This window comes from Suricata suricatta, chromosome 7 (assembly GCF_006229205.1).
Source record: "Suricata suricatta isolate VVHF042 chromosome 7, meerkat_22Aug2017_6uvM2_HiC, whole genome shotgun sequence".
Lineage (NCBI taxonomy): Eukaryota > Metazoa > Chordata > Mammalia > Carnivora > Herpestidae > Suricata > Suricata suricatta.
Genome location: NC_043706.1, coordinates 72,489,254 through 72,506,805, shown reverse-complemented (window position 1 = coordinate 72,506,805; position 17,552 = coordinate 72,489,254). Strand labels below are relative to the sequence as shown.

The window sequence follows — 17,552 nt, the reverse complement described above, 5'->3', positions numbered from 1 at the left end:
AAATAAATAAATAATTTTTTTTAAAAAAGAGTAAAATCTCTGTGCCTACAACTATGAGAAAATAATAATACCCATAGTCATAGCCTGTGCTAAAAGCTTTATGTCATGTGACAAAGCTTAGCAGTGCCAACCCAAGCCTTCTGTGTGTGGCAGTGCCTTTTGGTTGCTTTCGCTGCTAGTTCTCACTTACCAGGAAGATGTCAGTCTCTCTGGGGCCACAAAGAGTTTAGTACATTAGAATGACCCTCAGCACAGTCCTGGGCAAGCCAAGGCTGTGCACTCAGTAAACACCACTTCACTGATGGGAAATTAAGTGACTCTTGCAAAAGGGGGATACAGATTGAATCCGATACATAAAATAGTCATATTTTCTACCTGTCGATAGTGGTAGACCTCTTGAAATGTCAGCATTTCCTCAGGAACTACTCATTATGTCTGCACTTTGCCAGCTAGTTCCTGTGGTCTTGGTCATTATCAGAAATCTTAAGCATTGACCTTTCTTGCTATTAGCTTTTAGATGCAGTATACCTATCCTTTAGTGAGTGCCGTATTCAGGTAAATTGCAACTCAAAGTAAAATGTAATTTCCATTTTTATAAGGTCATGAGCAATTCTGCACTCACACCTAAAGAAGTACATCCCCACTCGGACAAGGTGCACTTAGCCAAGGCTACAAAAGGAGGATATTTGAGGCATATGATATCTGGAATTTGATAGTTTGGGGGGAAGTTCGAAGAATTCAACATAAAAATGTGATCCAAGCCTTTCCTGTTACTCTCTTTCTGGGAGATTTATGATAAGGGGCTATAATGCTTTAACAAGGCAGCTCACAGAGTAAATGGCTCCTTCGCTGAGAAAGCAAGGGGAAATGGTTCTTTTATCTTCATTGTCCATGAAGGATCCACGTAAGAGGGTTTTTTCCCCACACACACAACAGCAAATATTCCAGGAGGAAAATAACTCCCATTAAAGCTTTTTCTTGGGCCTAAAAGCTTTTAAGAAAGGTGATGTCAGCTTTATAATAGTCTTTCTTCTCTGCAGCGTACTTTACTAGTGTTCACCAGTATCTGGTTCTCTTCTTCCGGGCACACAGATTACCCTCCTCAGCCTGGGCAGTCAAGGGGTGTGGCTAGTTCTGGCCAATCACTGTGAGAGGAAGGGATGTGTGCCACTTCCTGGCAGAAGAACAGAAGGGCAAGCGTGAGATCTCCACAGGTGCTCTTCCCCCTTATAATAACGCTGAAGCCTGAGTGCTGGATGCAGTGCAGACACAAGAGGAGAAGCTTCTGTCCACCCACAGCAAACATGTAGCTTGAGTAAGAAATAAACCTATGTTGTGTCACACTAAGATTTGAGGAGTTGTTCGCTACTGTCTCATAATCTTGTCTGCTTATTACACAATCCCTCTCTTCACAAAAGCCATTGAGGAGTCAGTGACTCCAAAATTGAGGTTCTTAGGCTAGTATGATCCCAATTTGAAATCTTTAGTAGAAAAATCTTGCCCATTTTATTGTGATGTCATTGGCTCAGTGCAATGAATGAATGGATCTTAATTCCTAACCATCCAACACCGTTAAATGAAGGTCCAGCCCGGGATGGCAAATACATATTCACTCTTGGCTAAATTGTGATCAGTTCCTGATGGCTGCCTAAAATGGTGTCTGGAAACAATTGTGAGGCCAAGTCTTGGCTATGCAGGTAGACAGCATGGTCGATTAGTGATGTCTGTTGCGGGCATGGCATAAGGAATAGAGGAGCGGATTGTGGGATCTGCCATCCTTGTGCCTCACTACCTTCAGAGAGAGAAACCTAACTCTTTCCACATGTCAGCAATCATGAGATCTTGTCCTGAAATACGTCCATGGAGAAAAAGATAGAATTAAGCGGCAGACTCAGCACTAGTCTATTACGAGCTTGAAGACTTGATCAGGTATCTTCATTGCTGTTGCTGTTGTTGCTGCTGTTGTTGTTGTTTTTATTTAGATTCAAGTTAGTTAACATATAGTGCAGTACTGGTTTCAGAAGTAGAATTTAGTGATTCAACACTCACATATAACACCCAGTGCTCATCCAACAAGTCCCCTCCTTAAGACCCATCACCCATTTAGCCCCTCCCCCCACTTTCCCTCCAGCAGCCCTGTTTTTTCTCTATATTTAAAAGTCTCTTTTGGTTTGCCTCCCTCTGTTTTTATCTTATTTTATTTTTCCTTCCCTTTCCTTATGTTCATCTGTTTTGTTTCTTAAATCCCACAAGTGAAGTCATATGGTATTTGTCTTTTTCTGATAGACTTATTTCACTTAGTGTAATATACTCTAGTTCCATCCATGTTGTTGTAAATGGCAAGATGTCATTCTTTTTGATCCCTGAGTAATATTCCATTGTACATATATCTTCTTTATCCATTCATCAGTTGATGGACATCTGGGTTCTTTCCATAATTTGGCTATTGTCGATAGTGCTGCCATAAATATTGGGGTGCATGTGCCCCTTTAAATCAGCATTTTTATATCCTTTGGATAAGATCAGGTATCTTAACCACAGTGACAGTCATATTCCAAAATGGTGCTGCCTGATACGTACTTTATGAAGTAACTATTCTCTGTGACCAATTATCCAGAGAGCCTGATATATAAAGCAGTCAGAATCCAGACAAGTCAGCCTTCTGACCCAGCACCAAGATTCTCTCCTTACTCTCCTTCCTAAAATCATTTCACTGTTTGACCGAGAGACACACCCAAAGTGAGGCTGGGGTGGAATACCAGCAAGTGCGAATAAAATGTGAATGCTTAGAACCTGAGCATGCCAGGGGAGGATGGGTTTCTTTTTCTTCTGCCTCCTACTGTTCACTTAGATCCCCAGCTCTCAGCGGGACCCCTACTAGCACCCCAGGGATGAACTGACCTTCACTGAGTCCCACTATGAATCCAGAAGTTCCACAGACATTAGCTCCTTTAATCTTTACGATAATGCTAGGAGGTAGATACTGTTTTATTTGTACAAATGAGGAATCTCAAGCAAAAAGAGGTTAAGAATCCAGCCCAAAGTCTCAGTAAGTAAATCTAGAACCATTCGACTCTAGAGCCAATGCATGGCCTGGTATGTGCTAGAAGAAAATGAATCTGATTGCTAGTGTCTTTGGTTCAATGGAAGAAAGAGATTAAAAATTACAGATATGAGGTCATTTAATGTAATGGTTAGTAACAGGAGCTTTGGAGTCAAAAAGGCTTTAGTTTGAGGCCTGGACCAAGAGTTGTGTTTTAACTGGGAGACCTCAGACAAGTGATTCATTTCTCTCATCTGTAAAGTTGGACCACTTGCAGGATTTACTTCATCTTCCTGTTAGGACTTGGTGAGATTATACATATAAAGTGATTAGTTGACCCTAGCATATGGTAAACATTAAAAAAAAAAAAAGCTCTTTTTATTCTCAATGATTTATCATTTTTTCCTCCATGCCTAATTATCATACAGTCAAGCTTAACTTGGTTGTTTTATATTAAAGTTGATTGAGTGGAAAAAATAATATCTCCTTTAGAGAAGATTTTTGCCAAATAAATGTCAAAATTACTGAGATCTAAAACCCTTCTTAATGGTTCTATTCAGGGATTTTGCCTATGTCTGTTTCTTTCAGTTTCCTATTATGATACACTACAACCAAAGGCCAGATCTTATACTACCTCAGACTCAAAAAAGCATTTAAAACATGGCCCTGAGGACTGATCCATGATTTTATTAAAGCAAAAGAAGGTTAGACTTTCTCCTTAACCTCATTAAAAACATAGAGTTACAATAACCCTTGTTCTTTGATTGAGATTATTCAGAACCACCATCAAAAGGAAAACCATGTAGCAATAGGACTGAACAGCCAACTAAAAAATTGAAAATACAAGTCTCAGCAACCCAGGGTCACTACGGACATAATAAGGAAAGGTATCAGCCAGGACTCCAGAGAAAGAAAAGCAACAAGTGTGCACATGTATGTGTGGGTAACTACTGAGAGAGAGAGAGAGAGAGAGAGAGAGAGAGAGAGAGAGAGAGAGAGAGAGATTCTGTCTGCTGATGCAACTACTGAGAGAGAGAGAGACTGATTTATTTTAAGGAATTGGTTCATGTGACTGTGGAGGTTAGCAAGTCTAATATCTGCAGGGTAGGCACACAGGCTGGAGCCCCAAGGAAGTTACAGTTTGAGTCTGAAGGCAGCCTTCTGCCAGAATTTCTTTTCGCTTGAGGGCGGTCATTCTGTTTCAAGGAAGGCCTCCCAATGATTGGATGAAGCCACGCATGTTATGGAAGATGATCTGCTTTGCTCAGAGTTTACGAACTTAAATGTTATCTCATTAAAATACAGTAAGATAAAATGTGATCTCAATCACACTCACTTACACACGCACACACACACACACACACCACTTAGAATAATATTTAACCAAATATCTGGATATCACGGCCTTGACACATAAAATGAATCATTACATGAAGTCATGTTTTATTTGGGGCTAGGGTGTTCTCAACCATAATGATCACCTGCATCCTATATCAAACAAACACATCCCAATAGTCCTCCAAAAATCTCTCTGTCCCCCTGAAGAAAAGGAAAATAATAGTGTTGTTATTCCCTGACCACTCTATGAGATGTCCCCTAATCTGAGTTAATCCTTTGCTTTTCTTACTACTGTTGCAACCCACACCATATCTTCAAATCCCATGGACCAAACAATAGAAGCAAAGACATGTACAGATTTTTATGAGGACATCGAAGAAAGCAAAGATCCAGGTCTTTTTATTTAATTTTTTTAAGTAGGCTTCATGCCCAACACAGAGCCCAACATGGAGCCTCGACTCACGACCTTGAGATCAAGACCCAAGCAGAGATCAAGAATCAGACTATAACCAATTGAGCCACCCTAGCACCCCAAAGGTCCATGTCTTTTTAGTGGCTTTTTGATGGCTGTTAAAGAGATTCTCAACCATATTGTCTCCATATGCTTCAATAAAATGGTATTTTCCTTTCATTTAAAAAGTGTTTAATTGATTTTTCTACACCTTAATGTCTGAAAAGAGCTGAGTGAAGGGCAGAACTGATCCCTTTAATCAGGCATTTGTTATAGTGAAGTGCAGGCTGAAGACTGAACAGCACACTCTGGAGAGTGCCTGATGAAATATAAATGAGAAGCCCGCTGCCAGGCTCTGAGGATGAAGTGAGCTACCAAATGTGAAATGTTCGGACTGGTGCTAAATCTCGATTTACTCTCCCAGGCTGCTCTCCATCGTTCCCCATGCTGCTCTGTGCTCTGTGCCCTAGAAAGCCGACCTCTGATGGAGACCAGCCGCTGGTTGTGCTACTGTGATCAGCCAGTGGACAACAATAGTGAGAGGTGGGTAGGAGGGAGGAAGATAGAGTCTTGGGATTTATTTTGAGGCTCCCTCCCTGAGAGGTCATAGGGGCTAGCTGTGTCCCTCAACTCAAAGTCATAGCTCCTGTTGGCCACAGGACTCCTGGGTCCCCTTCACATCTATGGTGGAAACTGCTCCTCAGTGTTGCCAGCCTGGAGGTCCTGTACCATCCTGTAGGGTTATCCTCCCATCTGGCCACAACCTGTGGATTGTCCCTTCATCAAAAGCACTTCTAATTACCTAATTTGAGTGTGCTATTTCTGCCAACTGGGACTGACTAAAAAAGTATTCAACATGTTATTTTTCCCTTCGTTTGAAAAGTTGGGATAATAAAAATCCTCTAAAACATTTCTGAGGGTTTTTTTTTTTTTGCAATACATAACTGAGTACATACCTTCTGATGTTACTCAATGTTCTCTAGGCACCATGTCATAATTTCCTCCATAAATCCAAAGCCCAACCCAAATGTTCTTTATCCTGCCATGAGAATTACACAATCCTTAGTGTTTCTCTTTGTAGTTTCAGGGGAGCTAAGTGTTGAACTTAGTCTTTGTTGTGAATAATGAATTCATATAAGTACCCAGATATAATTATTTCTATGCTCCTTAACATGTTTTTTAACACTGGTTTTCATCTGATTTTGTTTTTTTCTTTTCTTTTTTTTTTTTTTTTTCCTCACTGTTGTCTGTTTGGGACATCTAAATTCTTTGGGGAGTAAGGGGAAAATACATCCTAATTAATAAATACTTAAAAATAAAAATCAGGCCTGGAAGCAGCTTTAAGACTTTAAGAAAGGACCACGAAACTTAGGTTAAAAGGGCCCACTTGAGGCCAGAGGCTAAGTGCCAAAAGGAAGACGGGTCCCACCCAAAGGCAACTGGGTCCAGGCAGCACATCCATAACCAGCCCCTTTTTTCCACCCCTGCAAGCAACCCCAGCCCTGATATCATGTCTGTTTATTTAGTTCCCCATGGGGCTTAGTAATGTTTAGGAATGGCCCAAACTTACTCTTGGTGCGGAGCTCCTGTCTTGGTTAGCAAAGTCAGCACAAAAAACATGAAAATCACGAAGACAGCAAGGCCAACCCAAAATCCAATCACAATGGAATCTGTGAACAGTTAATACTGGGATTAATTAGCATTTCACAGCAGCTTAAAACTTGAACATTCAAGGAACCTGAGCTTTTTGGTACATGAAATAAGAAAGGAAGTCAACAATCTGCTAAGACAATTTGACCCATTAGTCAACTTGAGACAGATGAATGGTTTCTGTCTCAGATAACACTAAGAGACTTTGGCTTTATTGACTCTTGTTTTCCATATCTTAATGAAAGAATCCAGGACAGAAGGTAAACCATCTAGGTCTTTAAGATTCCACTAAAGTGTCCTGAGTTAGAAAATATTGTTTTTAGCAGAGACTGAAATATGAAATTTGAAATGAATTCTGATACAAACCAACCCATTTTGTATTTTCACTTACATTCATGCTGGAACAACTCAAGTCCTTATTACTTCTTGAGGAGAACATACGAATAACCTCCCAAACGCCTCATCTCTGTATGAATCTACTTTATGACAGCTCTGATATTTCCCTTTCATAAAAACTCTTCAGCAAAAATGGACTTAACGTTTTCCAAATTAAAAGAGATTCCATATGTAAAGTACTTTATATGATGTCTGGCATCTGAGAAAAAGGTACCTCATATTTACCAGCTATCAGTGTTAAAATTATCATCAATTTTTCCATTTACCCCTACTTTAAACCCCATGATTACAGTTAGATTATGGAACATCATGTCCCTGTATTTACCTTAACTCTTAGCTATCACTTCCTAAGACACACACCTTTTCAAGGGCTCTTACCATCACCTGGAACAACCTTCCCCAACACAGAGCTAATGAAAGTGTGTCCATCCTTCAAAGCCCATTCCTTTCACCATCCCCTTGACAAAGCCTGGACTAACTTCCCTAATTGATGAGTCTTCTCCCTGCTTTGAAAACCGTGACATTTGTGCTTCTCTATGTAGGCCCTCCCTTGATCCTATCTTGGGTAATAGTCACCAGTATCTTTGGGACAAGGATGAAACTGGATTGTCTACACAAACTGACATACACATAATAGGGTCTCAAATCTTGGGGAAGCACCAGAGTTGAATTATTTTACAATTTCTGATCTAAGAAGTTTACTTATGTGAGATGACAGTAAGGATGCTTAGAAATATTTTTTAAATATTTACCCAGGGTGCCTGGGTAGCTCAGTTTGTTAAGCATCTGACTTAAGCTCAGGTCATGATCTCACAGTCCATGAGTTCAAGCCCCACGTTGGGCTCTGTGCTGACAGCTTGGAGCTTGGAGCCTGCTTTGGATTCTGTGTCTCCCTCTCTCTCTGCCCCTTCCCTGCTCTCTCTCTCTCTCAAAAATAAATAAGCATAAAAAATTTTTAAATAAACAATTGGTGCTTATACATTAAATGTGTTTAAATACAAAGCATCATTCTAATTAAATTGTGTGTGTATAGCCTTTTCTCTATAGTGAAGAAATCAGATTAGCAATTTACTCTGAATAATTCATATTTCATTCTACATATAGGATTGCCCAGAGGTTAACTTCTATTCAACAATGTTTATTCAGCACTCTGGATACAAAACTAATAACTTTTCCTTGAATTAAGAGTGCCAAAGAAATAGAAATTATAGACTTTGCCTTATAAAATAGTGGAAATGAAATCTAAAAAAGATAAAAGGACAAGTGCCAAAAACTACATGTACACAAGTGCAACCAACATGCAACAATAACCTGTCAACTGTGGGGCACAGCCTCTGAAGCACTGCTGTGTGGGCAACGACAGCCCAGCGTCCTGTACTTCACCGACTGCCTGCACAGCAAAGGCCAGTTCTAAAAGGACACACCAGAGTTACGCTGAAGTTCTCAGTTGAGAGTTTAACCCAGTCATGCTGAGTCACACTGGAAGGTGTCCTCATTAGGACAAATTCCACACTGCAAACAATGGCGCGGTCCCCATCAGTACTTTGCTTCTCTAGCCCAGGGTGGGCAGAGGTGCAGGAGGAGTGCCTTTAACCCAGCCTAGTTCCTTCTCTCTGCCCCTCTAGCGCCCCAATGAGCTGATCAAAAAGCAGCAATGATGTGGGGCATGAGAAGGTCACGGCCCTCCTTGAAGTCTTGAGGAAGCAGACTAGGGAGGAGCAGGGCTGAGGCTGAAACTTGAAAATCCTAGCGATCCAACAGCCTTTCCAAACGCTTCCTTGATAAATTGGCATTTACATTTTTTATCACAATATGCTTAAGTGGCTCTGTTTATTCACATTCTCCTTCAAATGGAATTTTGCTTCCTCTAATTATTCCCATTAATTTTCCTTTACCTCATCCTCTACCACATGACTTGACCCTAGGGTACTTTCTTACCCTGAGTCCCTTTCAGGGGACATCAGATGCATTGCCATATCATCCTAGGAATATCCAAATTCTCCTGTGGCTTTATTTATATGCCAAGTTTCATGGTCATGGGCATGGCAGGGAAAACAGAGCCCCTAGCCCTCTCCAAAGCACCCTTCCCTAAGAAGGATTCAAAATAAAGGTTTATATAGAGTAAAGCTCCAATGCATCCAGTAGGTTAAGGAAGCCAAGAGAAGCCTTCCAAAGGTGTTTCCAACAGAGTCCAGCAGTCACTTTTGTCCTGTCTAGAAACCGAACTATTTAGAGATCATTACAGTAAAAGAGTAGAGCAAATTGCCAATTCTAAATGGAATGTGTCATAATAAAATAGCTCCCTTTCAACCTGACCATTAATGAATGGAATGAAACAGAGCTGAAGGCTGGTGAAGACATGTTTTTCACAGGTGTGATCATTTTTCTCCATGATGATCTTTTCTACTCTAAGGTAGGACTAGAACAACAACCCCATCCCAACCCCCTCCTCTCCACCTCCTAAGAATAAGCTGTGACCTTTCCAACTCATGGTTGTATGAAAAACAAGGACTAATACTTAATTTGAGAGAGAGGATTGAGGATTTGAGAGCCAGAACTGAGTCCTCACACTGCTTCTGGCTTCAATACATTAGGGTGAATTTTGTGATGGGAATTCCTGGCAAGGAGCCAGTAGTGGTATTATGCGACTTGCTTTTACTGTGCTCCAAATGACAAGTCGGAGCCTAAGTAGTCACAAGCTATAGCTCTGCTTCTCATCTTGATGACCTGGCTTCTTGCTAACTCATCCATGCTTGTGGTTGGCATTATCTGCAAATCGATATTGAAAAAATGCATGGAATATGGCCTCCACTGATGGCTCAGAATAAGAGGACACTCCTTCAGTTTTTGCTCCACACAGCAGCTCGAATGGTCCTGCTTAAATGGGTCCTAGGAGCCTCATGACTCACAGGCTTTGCTTCTGCTTCTCTAAGCACACCTTGCCTTACCTATCCAGGGCCTTCCTAAATGTCCAGTTTCTCTCCTTCCCTTTATAGCAAAATTCTTGAGATATTTGTCTGTACATACAATTTTCAGTTCTTCTCCTCTCATTTGTTTTCTTAAGTCAATTCCATCAGCCTTTCACTCCCCACTGCACTAAGACTGCTTTAAAATCATTGCCAATAACATCTACATTCTAAATCCAATAATTAAGTCATAGTCCTCAATTTACTTGACCTAGTAGCAGCATTTGATGTAGACCACTGTCTCATTCTTTCATCCTTAAGCTCTTTTTTTAAATTTTATTTTGAGAGAGAGATATATAGTGAAAGCACACTGGGGAGGGACAGAGAGCAAGGGAGACAGAATCCCAAGCTGGCTCTGCACCATCAGTGTAGGGCCCAATGTAGGGCTTGATCCCATGAACTGTGAGATCATGACCTGAGCTGAAATCAACAGTTGGATGCTTAACCAACTGAGCTACTGAGATGCCCCCCTTGAAGCTCTTTCTTAATTTGGCTCCCAGGAAATGCAATTGCCCTGTTTTCTTCCTACCTTTCTGCACATTCCATTTAGACTCCTTTGCTATTTTCCTCCCAACACCTCCAACTTTTAAATGTTAGCATGCCACAGGGCTTATTCCTTATACCTCTTAACTTTTCTATCTATACTCATTCATCCAGCCTCTTAGCTTTGAGTACCCTTTATATGCTGTGACTCCTGATTCATACCTTTACAACACCTCTCCCACCATCTCCTACTGGATGCCTGACAGGTCTCAACCTGACAAGTCCAAAGCTGAGCTCCTCATGCCCCTGCTTCTCCCACATCTTCTCCATGGCAGCAATACATCCTACCAATTAGATAACAGATCTTCAAACCAACCTTGGCTCTTCACTTTCTATTATGCTCTGTGGCCAAGCCATTGACAAATCCTATCAGGTCTACTTTTAAGAAATATCCACGATTTATGCACCTCTCACCACTCCACTGTCCCCACCATGGCCAAGACCATCATCAGCTGCCTGGACTATTGCCATAGTCCCCCTGACTAGTGGAGAGGTTAGGAACTCTGCTTCCAGTCTCATCCTCTTCCTTCCTCAGCTTCGGAGTGGTCTTATTAAAACCTCACTCAGATTCTACTCCTCTCCTCCAAATGACACCTCAGAAAATGCCTAAGTCCTTAGCATGACATCAGAGGCTCTATTACCTCTTTCCTCTTCTCTCTTCCCTGATTTCTCTTGCTGCTCTGCCTCTTACTCACCCCCCTGGCACCATGCTGGTCTCCTTGTTGTTCCCTGCACGTTCCATTTCATTCTTGTTATGGAGAATTTTCTGGAACTCTCTTCCCCAGATATCTTATAATTCAACCTCTTACTCCTTTCAGGCCTTTTCTCAAATTTCTACCTCTCAATAAGGCCTTCCATGGCTGCTCCATGTATACTTTCACCTCCATACTCAACATCTCCATTTTCTAATTTATTTTTTTTCCATCACCATCTGGCATGGTTTCCTTATTTCACTTATCATTACCTGTCTCTCTCATTAGACAGCAAGATATATAACATGAGGTATTTTTGTCTTTTCTGTTGTATCCTAATGCTTAAAACAGTGCTGCATATAACCAGTGCTCAATAAATATTTGCTGAAAGAGTGAATGAATGAATGAATGAATGTCCATTCTGCTGGTACCAAATATGTCAGATATATGCCCAATTCTGATACATTATAACATTTAATATCAGATACAAAATCAAGGGCAAAAGGAGAATTCACAATAACCGTGAGAGATTGTCTCTCAAATGAAAGATGCTTCAAAGGTAGGAATATTTATTTCAGTAGAAGAATCTAGTCCAAGTAAAGATGGAGCTACTATTGCCGAGTATGATCCCTTGGAGGGAAAGCAAATGAAGATAACTTCATATCCTCAATAAATGCTTCCCCTCGAAAGGTCTTGCTTCTATTTTTCTGAAACTGCACCTAACTGGCTTTGAATTTTGCTCTGTAAAACACGGAGACACACTTGAAGGTCAGAATCAAAGCATTTTAAAATGGAAGAGAGTATGCCAAAATACACAGTATAATAGGTGGCTTAATCTTTTCTATTTTCCTGTATGTCTGTGTTTTTCTGTCTCTTATTCTTCTCTATGTGTCTCACATATTGTCAGGTTCCTGAAGCTAAAGATCTCTACTTTGATCAGATCTCTCACATAAGAACAGCGAGAACTCACCCAGGCATTTTATTTTTTTCCTGATGTGAATGTTAAAACTAACAAAAGCACTCCTTATTAATATATAGTAGGTAAAGTAAGTAATGTGTCATACTTCTGCCTGCCTTGTGGAAGAATTCTTGCCAGCTATAATCATTTTTAGAATGTAATGCCCTCAAAAAAGATTTTCAATTGTCTCTAGTAATGTACCAACCAAAATAATAGCAGCAGGACTGTCTCCTCATTCCCTTAAACTAAAGAAAAGAGATAGGAGAAAACTGACAGAAAAACAAAATTTGTTTCACCAGGATGTAAAAGCACATATTGTAGGAAAATGTGGAGCAATTTGCCCCATCATTTTGATTTCCACTAAAATTCTTAACAAGCAAGTATCCTTACCTAAAGATTGTCCCAGAATAACAATAGATTAAACAATTAAAGTAAATGCAGGAGGGTGATTTCACACCCTGACAGCCACAGCCTTCCACCAGATAATCGACGACAGCATATCCTAATGGATTTCATGCACTTTTTGAAATTTCCACAAAGAAATACTGAGTAGACATCAAAAAAAAAAAAAAAGGAGGGCGTGAAAGCATTTAATTACTACTATTCACTTCAGGGATAAAGGAGCTAAGGTTTAGTTAACGACTTTTTAAGGAACATATATAGAAAACCCTTAATTTAGTAAATGAGTCACTCTGAAGCTCTTTGCTGCTCCACTGATGGAGACCTGAAGGTAGGAACCACACATCACTGCCCCTTAATTGCCCCCACGGGAAGTCTGGCCACAGCCACCAGCGGCTTCCAAGCCCCGGATTCACATGAAGCCTGGGTCTTGCACTCCTTCCTGCAGCAGGGGTATGAGGACACAGGCTAGGTGAGCTGGGAGGAGGAGCTGACTAGGATGGAGACTTAGGAGGCTCCTGAGCTCCCGTCCTTCCACCGACACACTGAATATACAGCTACATATGGAGGCATTCCCTCTGAAAGATATCTAGAAACTAAGTCACTCCTACGCATCTGGCAAATGAATGCTAGGATGAAAATGGGTAGGAAAGGTTGAGACACAATCCTGCCATGCCCCCCACTCCCAGCACGGCTACAGAGAGTTGGAAGGAAATCCCCAACTTCCAGCTTCTCCCTAAGAAGGGCAGCACATCTAGAGCCCTACTTTTAAGACTTCCGCTGCAGAAATGGGCCCCTAAAATGTCTAGCTCTCAAGGCTGGCATCCATGAGCACCCACAGACGACAGCAAACAAAGAAGCATAATTCATGGGCATGCAAGCCTTCACCACAGCCATCTCCCCAAGGCTCAGTGCAGAGGAATCAGGCAAAAACACCCATTTCCCATTCTTTTCCTGAAAGGGGTTTATCTGCATACTTTAAAAGATGCTGCCTCCAGACCAGGCTTCTAATTCAGCACACATCTAGTGGCTGCCTGCAATCTTCCCCAGAGAGCAGGGAAGCTGGCCAACACCTTCCCTGCCTTCTCCCCCAAGCCTGCTCCAGTAACACAACCAAGTCACCAGTATCGCCCTGGAAAGAAGTTGCATACAAGTCTGACACCTTAGCTTTTGTGACTACAGCCCGAGGCACAGATCCCCAGTCTCCTGGCTCTGATACCAATGGTGCATACACTCATACACTCAGGAGTCCTACAGAGCCGTAGTGAACAAAGAAGCAGTTCTTAAGAAGCACAGGAGCACTTTCACAGCTATGCACTTGGCGTAGAAGAGAGGACACAGGCAAAAACTGAAAAAGGACTTCCAGGACTTCCATTTTGACCTTCAACTTTCTAATTGATTAAGTATTTCTTTCCAGCTTTTCTCTTAGTTCAGGCAAAAGATCCTGGGGCAAAGCGTCCCCTGATGGAAACTGGAACTACCCCATCCTGGAATAAGGACTTCCCTGAGCCAGCAAGACCCTGCCCATGAATGACTCCAAACCAATGATAACCTGACCTTTGCTGCCCCCATTTGTCCCACAGTTTTCTCCTATAAACCAGGAAGTGTTTCAGCACTTTGGAGACAGTCTTTGAGATGCTAGTCAGCTGTCTTCTCAATGATGGCCTCATTGATATAACTACTTTCATGTTTCACTCCCATTCATTTTTCTGCCTTTGGATTTTGTGCACTTGCAGCAGTGGCCAAACCTGGTCTGTTCAGGAACCGCAGAGCCAGGAGCTCTTACACCCCAGCACCCCTGTAACAAAACCTCATTCTCCCAGTTTATCTCTGGGAGGGGTTTAATTGCATTCTTTGCCAGCTACTGCCTAAGGATCTGGCTTCTAATCAGGCTACATGTAGGTGCCGACCACAATCTTTCCCTTGAGGACACAGGCAAATCTTGACATGCCCTCAACTACTGGTAGCCTCTAAAAACAAAGAAGTTTGCTTTGACAATCATAAAAGTTTGAGAGGCAACTAGGAGCTTAGATGATCTCCCACACAAGACCAATCAAAACTGGGAGAGGTAGCTTTTTTATCTAATGCACAGAAAGCAGCCCAGAAGTCAAGGAAAATGAAGACAGAGAACAATATGTTCCAAACTAAAGAACAAGATAAATGTCCAAAAATCTTGGATCTTAATGAAATGGAAATAAATGATTTACCTGACAGAGAGTTTAAATTAATGGTCATAAACACTGGGGGCAAGCTCTGTGACATTTGTCTGGGCAATGGTTTTTGGATTTGCTACCAAAAGCGAAGAAAACAAAGGCAAATATAAATAAGTGTGACTACATCAAACTAAAAGTCTTCTGCACAGCAAAGGAAACAATAGCAAAAATGAACTATTAGGACCTCATCAAAATAAAAAGCTTATGCACAGTGAAGGAAACAATCAGCAAAACTAAAAGGCAACCGATAGAATAGGAGAAGATATTTGCAAATGACATATCACATAAAGGGTTAGTATCCAAACTCTATAAAGAACTTATCAAACTCAAAACCTGAAAAACAAATAATCCAGTGAAAAAATGGGCAAAAGACATGAATAGACACTTCTCCAAAGAAGACACCCAGATGGCCAACCAACACATGAAAAAATGCTCAACATCATTCATCATCAGGGAAATACAAATCAAAACCAAATGAGATACCACCTCACACCTGTCAGAATGACTAACATTAACAACTCAGGCAACCACAGATGTTGGTGAGGTTGCAGAGAAAGAGGATCTCTCTTGCACTGCTGGTGGGAATGCAAACTGGTGCAGCCACTCTGGAAAACAATATGGAAGTTCTTCAAAAAATTAAAAATAGAACTACCCTATAATCCGGCAATTGCACTACTAGGTATTTATCCAAGGGATACAGGTGTGCTGTTTCGAGCGAGCACATGCACCCCAATGTTTATGGTAGCACAACCAACAATAGCCAGAGTATGAAAAGAGCCCAAATGTCCATCAATGGATGAATGGATAAAGAAGATGTGATGTATATATACAATGAAGTATTACTTGGTGTTAAAAAAAAATAATGAAATCTTGCCATTCGTGGATGGCAAGGATGGAACTGAAGGATATTATGCTAGGTGAAATTAGTCAGAGAAAGACAAATACCACATGACCTCACTCATATGAGGAATTTACAAAACAAAACAGATGAACATAATTGAGGGGAAAGAAAAATAATATCAAAACAGGAAGAGGGACAAAATATAAAAGGCTCTTAAATATAGAAGATAAACAGAGGGTTGCTGGAGGGGTTGTGGGAGAGGGGATTGTCTAAATGGGTAAGGGGCATAAAGGAATCTACTACTGAAATCATTGTTGCACCATATGCTAACTTGGATGTAAATTAAACAATAAGTAAATTTTTAAAAATAAAATAAAAAAGAATCTCAATTTGAGAATGACACTGATTCATGTTCCTCCATTAAGAGAATCTTTCAAGTTCTTTGTCCCTCATGTAATACTATCTCTGAGCAATCAGGCAATGTTTGGAAGGGGATGCTTTCTGGGGTTTGGGGGATACAGAACAGAGTTGTGTAAAAAGAATGTTCAGGAAAATTAATCACTGGGGATTTCACAGGTTAAGACAAATACATTATGTTTACAATGGAGAATTATATAAGACTTACATTTATGAGCCTTCAGTCCTTCAAAGGAAACTGGTCCAATCTCATAATATTCATATTCCCAAGTGTAATCAGAATTAGATGCAGATTGCTGGGATGTTCTGTTAGAAATTAACCTCTGGGCAGACATCTCCACCCTGCAAAAATGGAGAAAGGCAAATGGAGAACCTGTTAATTCATCCTCAACTGCACAGTTACTCTAGTTGCTCTTGACCCACACTCAAAAGTTCAGAAGGGAAAGGCCTCAGGAAGGTCCCTTCCAAGAGATCAGGGAGAGGTCCTTACTAGCTACCTATACTTCATACCAAGTAGCCATTGTTTTCTTTTATCTCCACTAGGTTGGAATGTATTTGAAATCAGACACCATGTCTTCTGTTGTTGTCTCCCAAAACTTAACTCAATGCCTGGCACATACCCAACTTTCAATAACTGATGAAGAAAGGAAGAGAAGGAAGGAGACAGTATACCAAAGTCCCCAAGATTACAACTTCAGCCCCATCACCTACCTATACCTGCATAAGGACACAGAGAGTCTACAGAGAATAAATAAAATCAGTACCAGAAGTGAACCAGCACAGCATACATATACTAAGCACTTACTATGTAAAAATAAGAACAAGCAACCAAAGTCTAATGAATTGGGGGAGGGGAGCAGGGGAAAAAAAGAAGTGGTCAACAAAAGGTCCCATAATGAAAGAAGATTCTCAGTGGAAGCTTGAATCTTTTCTACTGCTTACTCTTGAAACTTGTCCTGTCCTCAGGATGTCCTGAGTGTCTTGTGATAATTTTAGACTTAAAAACTCTGACTTCACTGAGACCAGAAGTTGCATGGTGAAGCATGGATGACAAAGTTGACAAATCACCAGAGCCAGTATTCAATACGGAGCACCTACTGTGTACGAGAGTGTACATTATGGTATGGGAGGAGAAATACAGACATAAATTCCACAGACCTGGCTTTATATTAGGGAAATAATACAAAGTAACAAATAAGAGTCATATGAGGGAAAATTTGAATGAAAGATCAGTCACACCAAGATTCATGAAGTCATAACCACAGGGTCCTACCCCCAAGATCTTTCTGAAGTTCCCCTTATCCTATCCACCTTGGGTCAGTATCACCTACTGCTGCCTCTAGGGCACAACCCCCCCCCAAGCTGAGGCAAAGTCATCACCACTCCTCTGCCCCAAGCCATGAGCCTCATCTTTCCCTTTTCTCTTCTTCCTCATTCCCCAGTCCTGGACCCCCTAGAAACAGACTCTCACCCTTCAGCATCATATTGTTCAAAGGATGGGGTGCTCTGACTCAGAGGTGTGTGCCAGCATCAGAACTGCAGTGTTACTGTGAGTGCCCAGCCAAACAAATCATCCCTTCAAGAGCAGACGAGAATGTACCATTTCTCCTTTGGGAAAGAAGGCTACACAAATTTTAAGAAAAGC

The 17,552-nt window shown here is 41.1% G+C and overlaps 1 protein-coding gene across 1 annotated transcript in view; it reads right to left on the bottom strand.

Annotated features, from left to right (window-relative positions):
• MRAP2 (melanocortin 2 receptor accessory protein 2) overlaps positions 1–17,552 on the bottom strand; it is a 50,773-nt gene that overhangs the window by 12,927 nt on the left and 20,294 nt on the right. The window contains exons 2-3 of the mRNA XM_029944723.1: positions 16,116–16,249; positions 6,403–6,502 (exon numbers count right to left, since the gene is read on the bottom strand). Of these exons, the coding sequence (XP_029800583.1) occupies positions 6,403–6,502; positions 16,116–16,242 (227 nt within the window). The 5' untranslated portion in view covers positions 16,243–16,249. The remainder of the gene's footprint in view (positions 1–6,402; positions 6,503–16,115; positions 16,250–17,552) is intronic.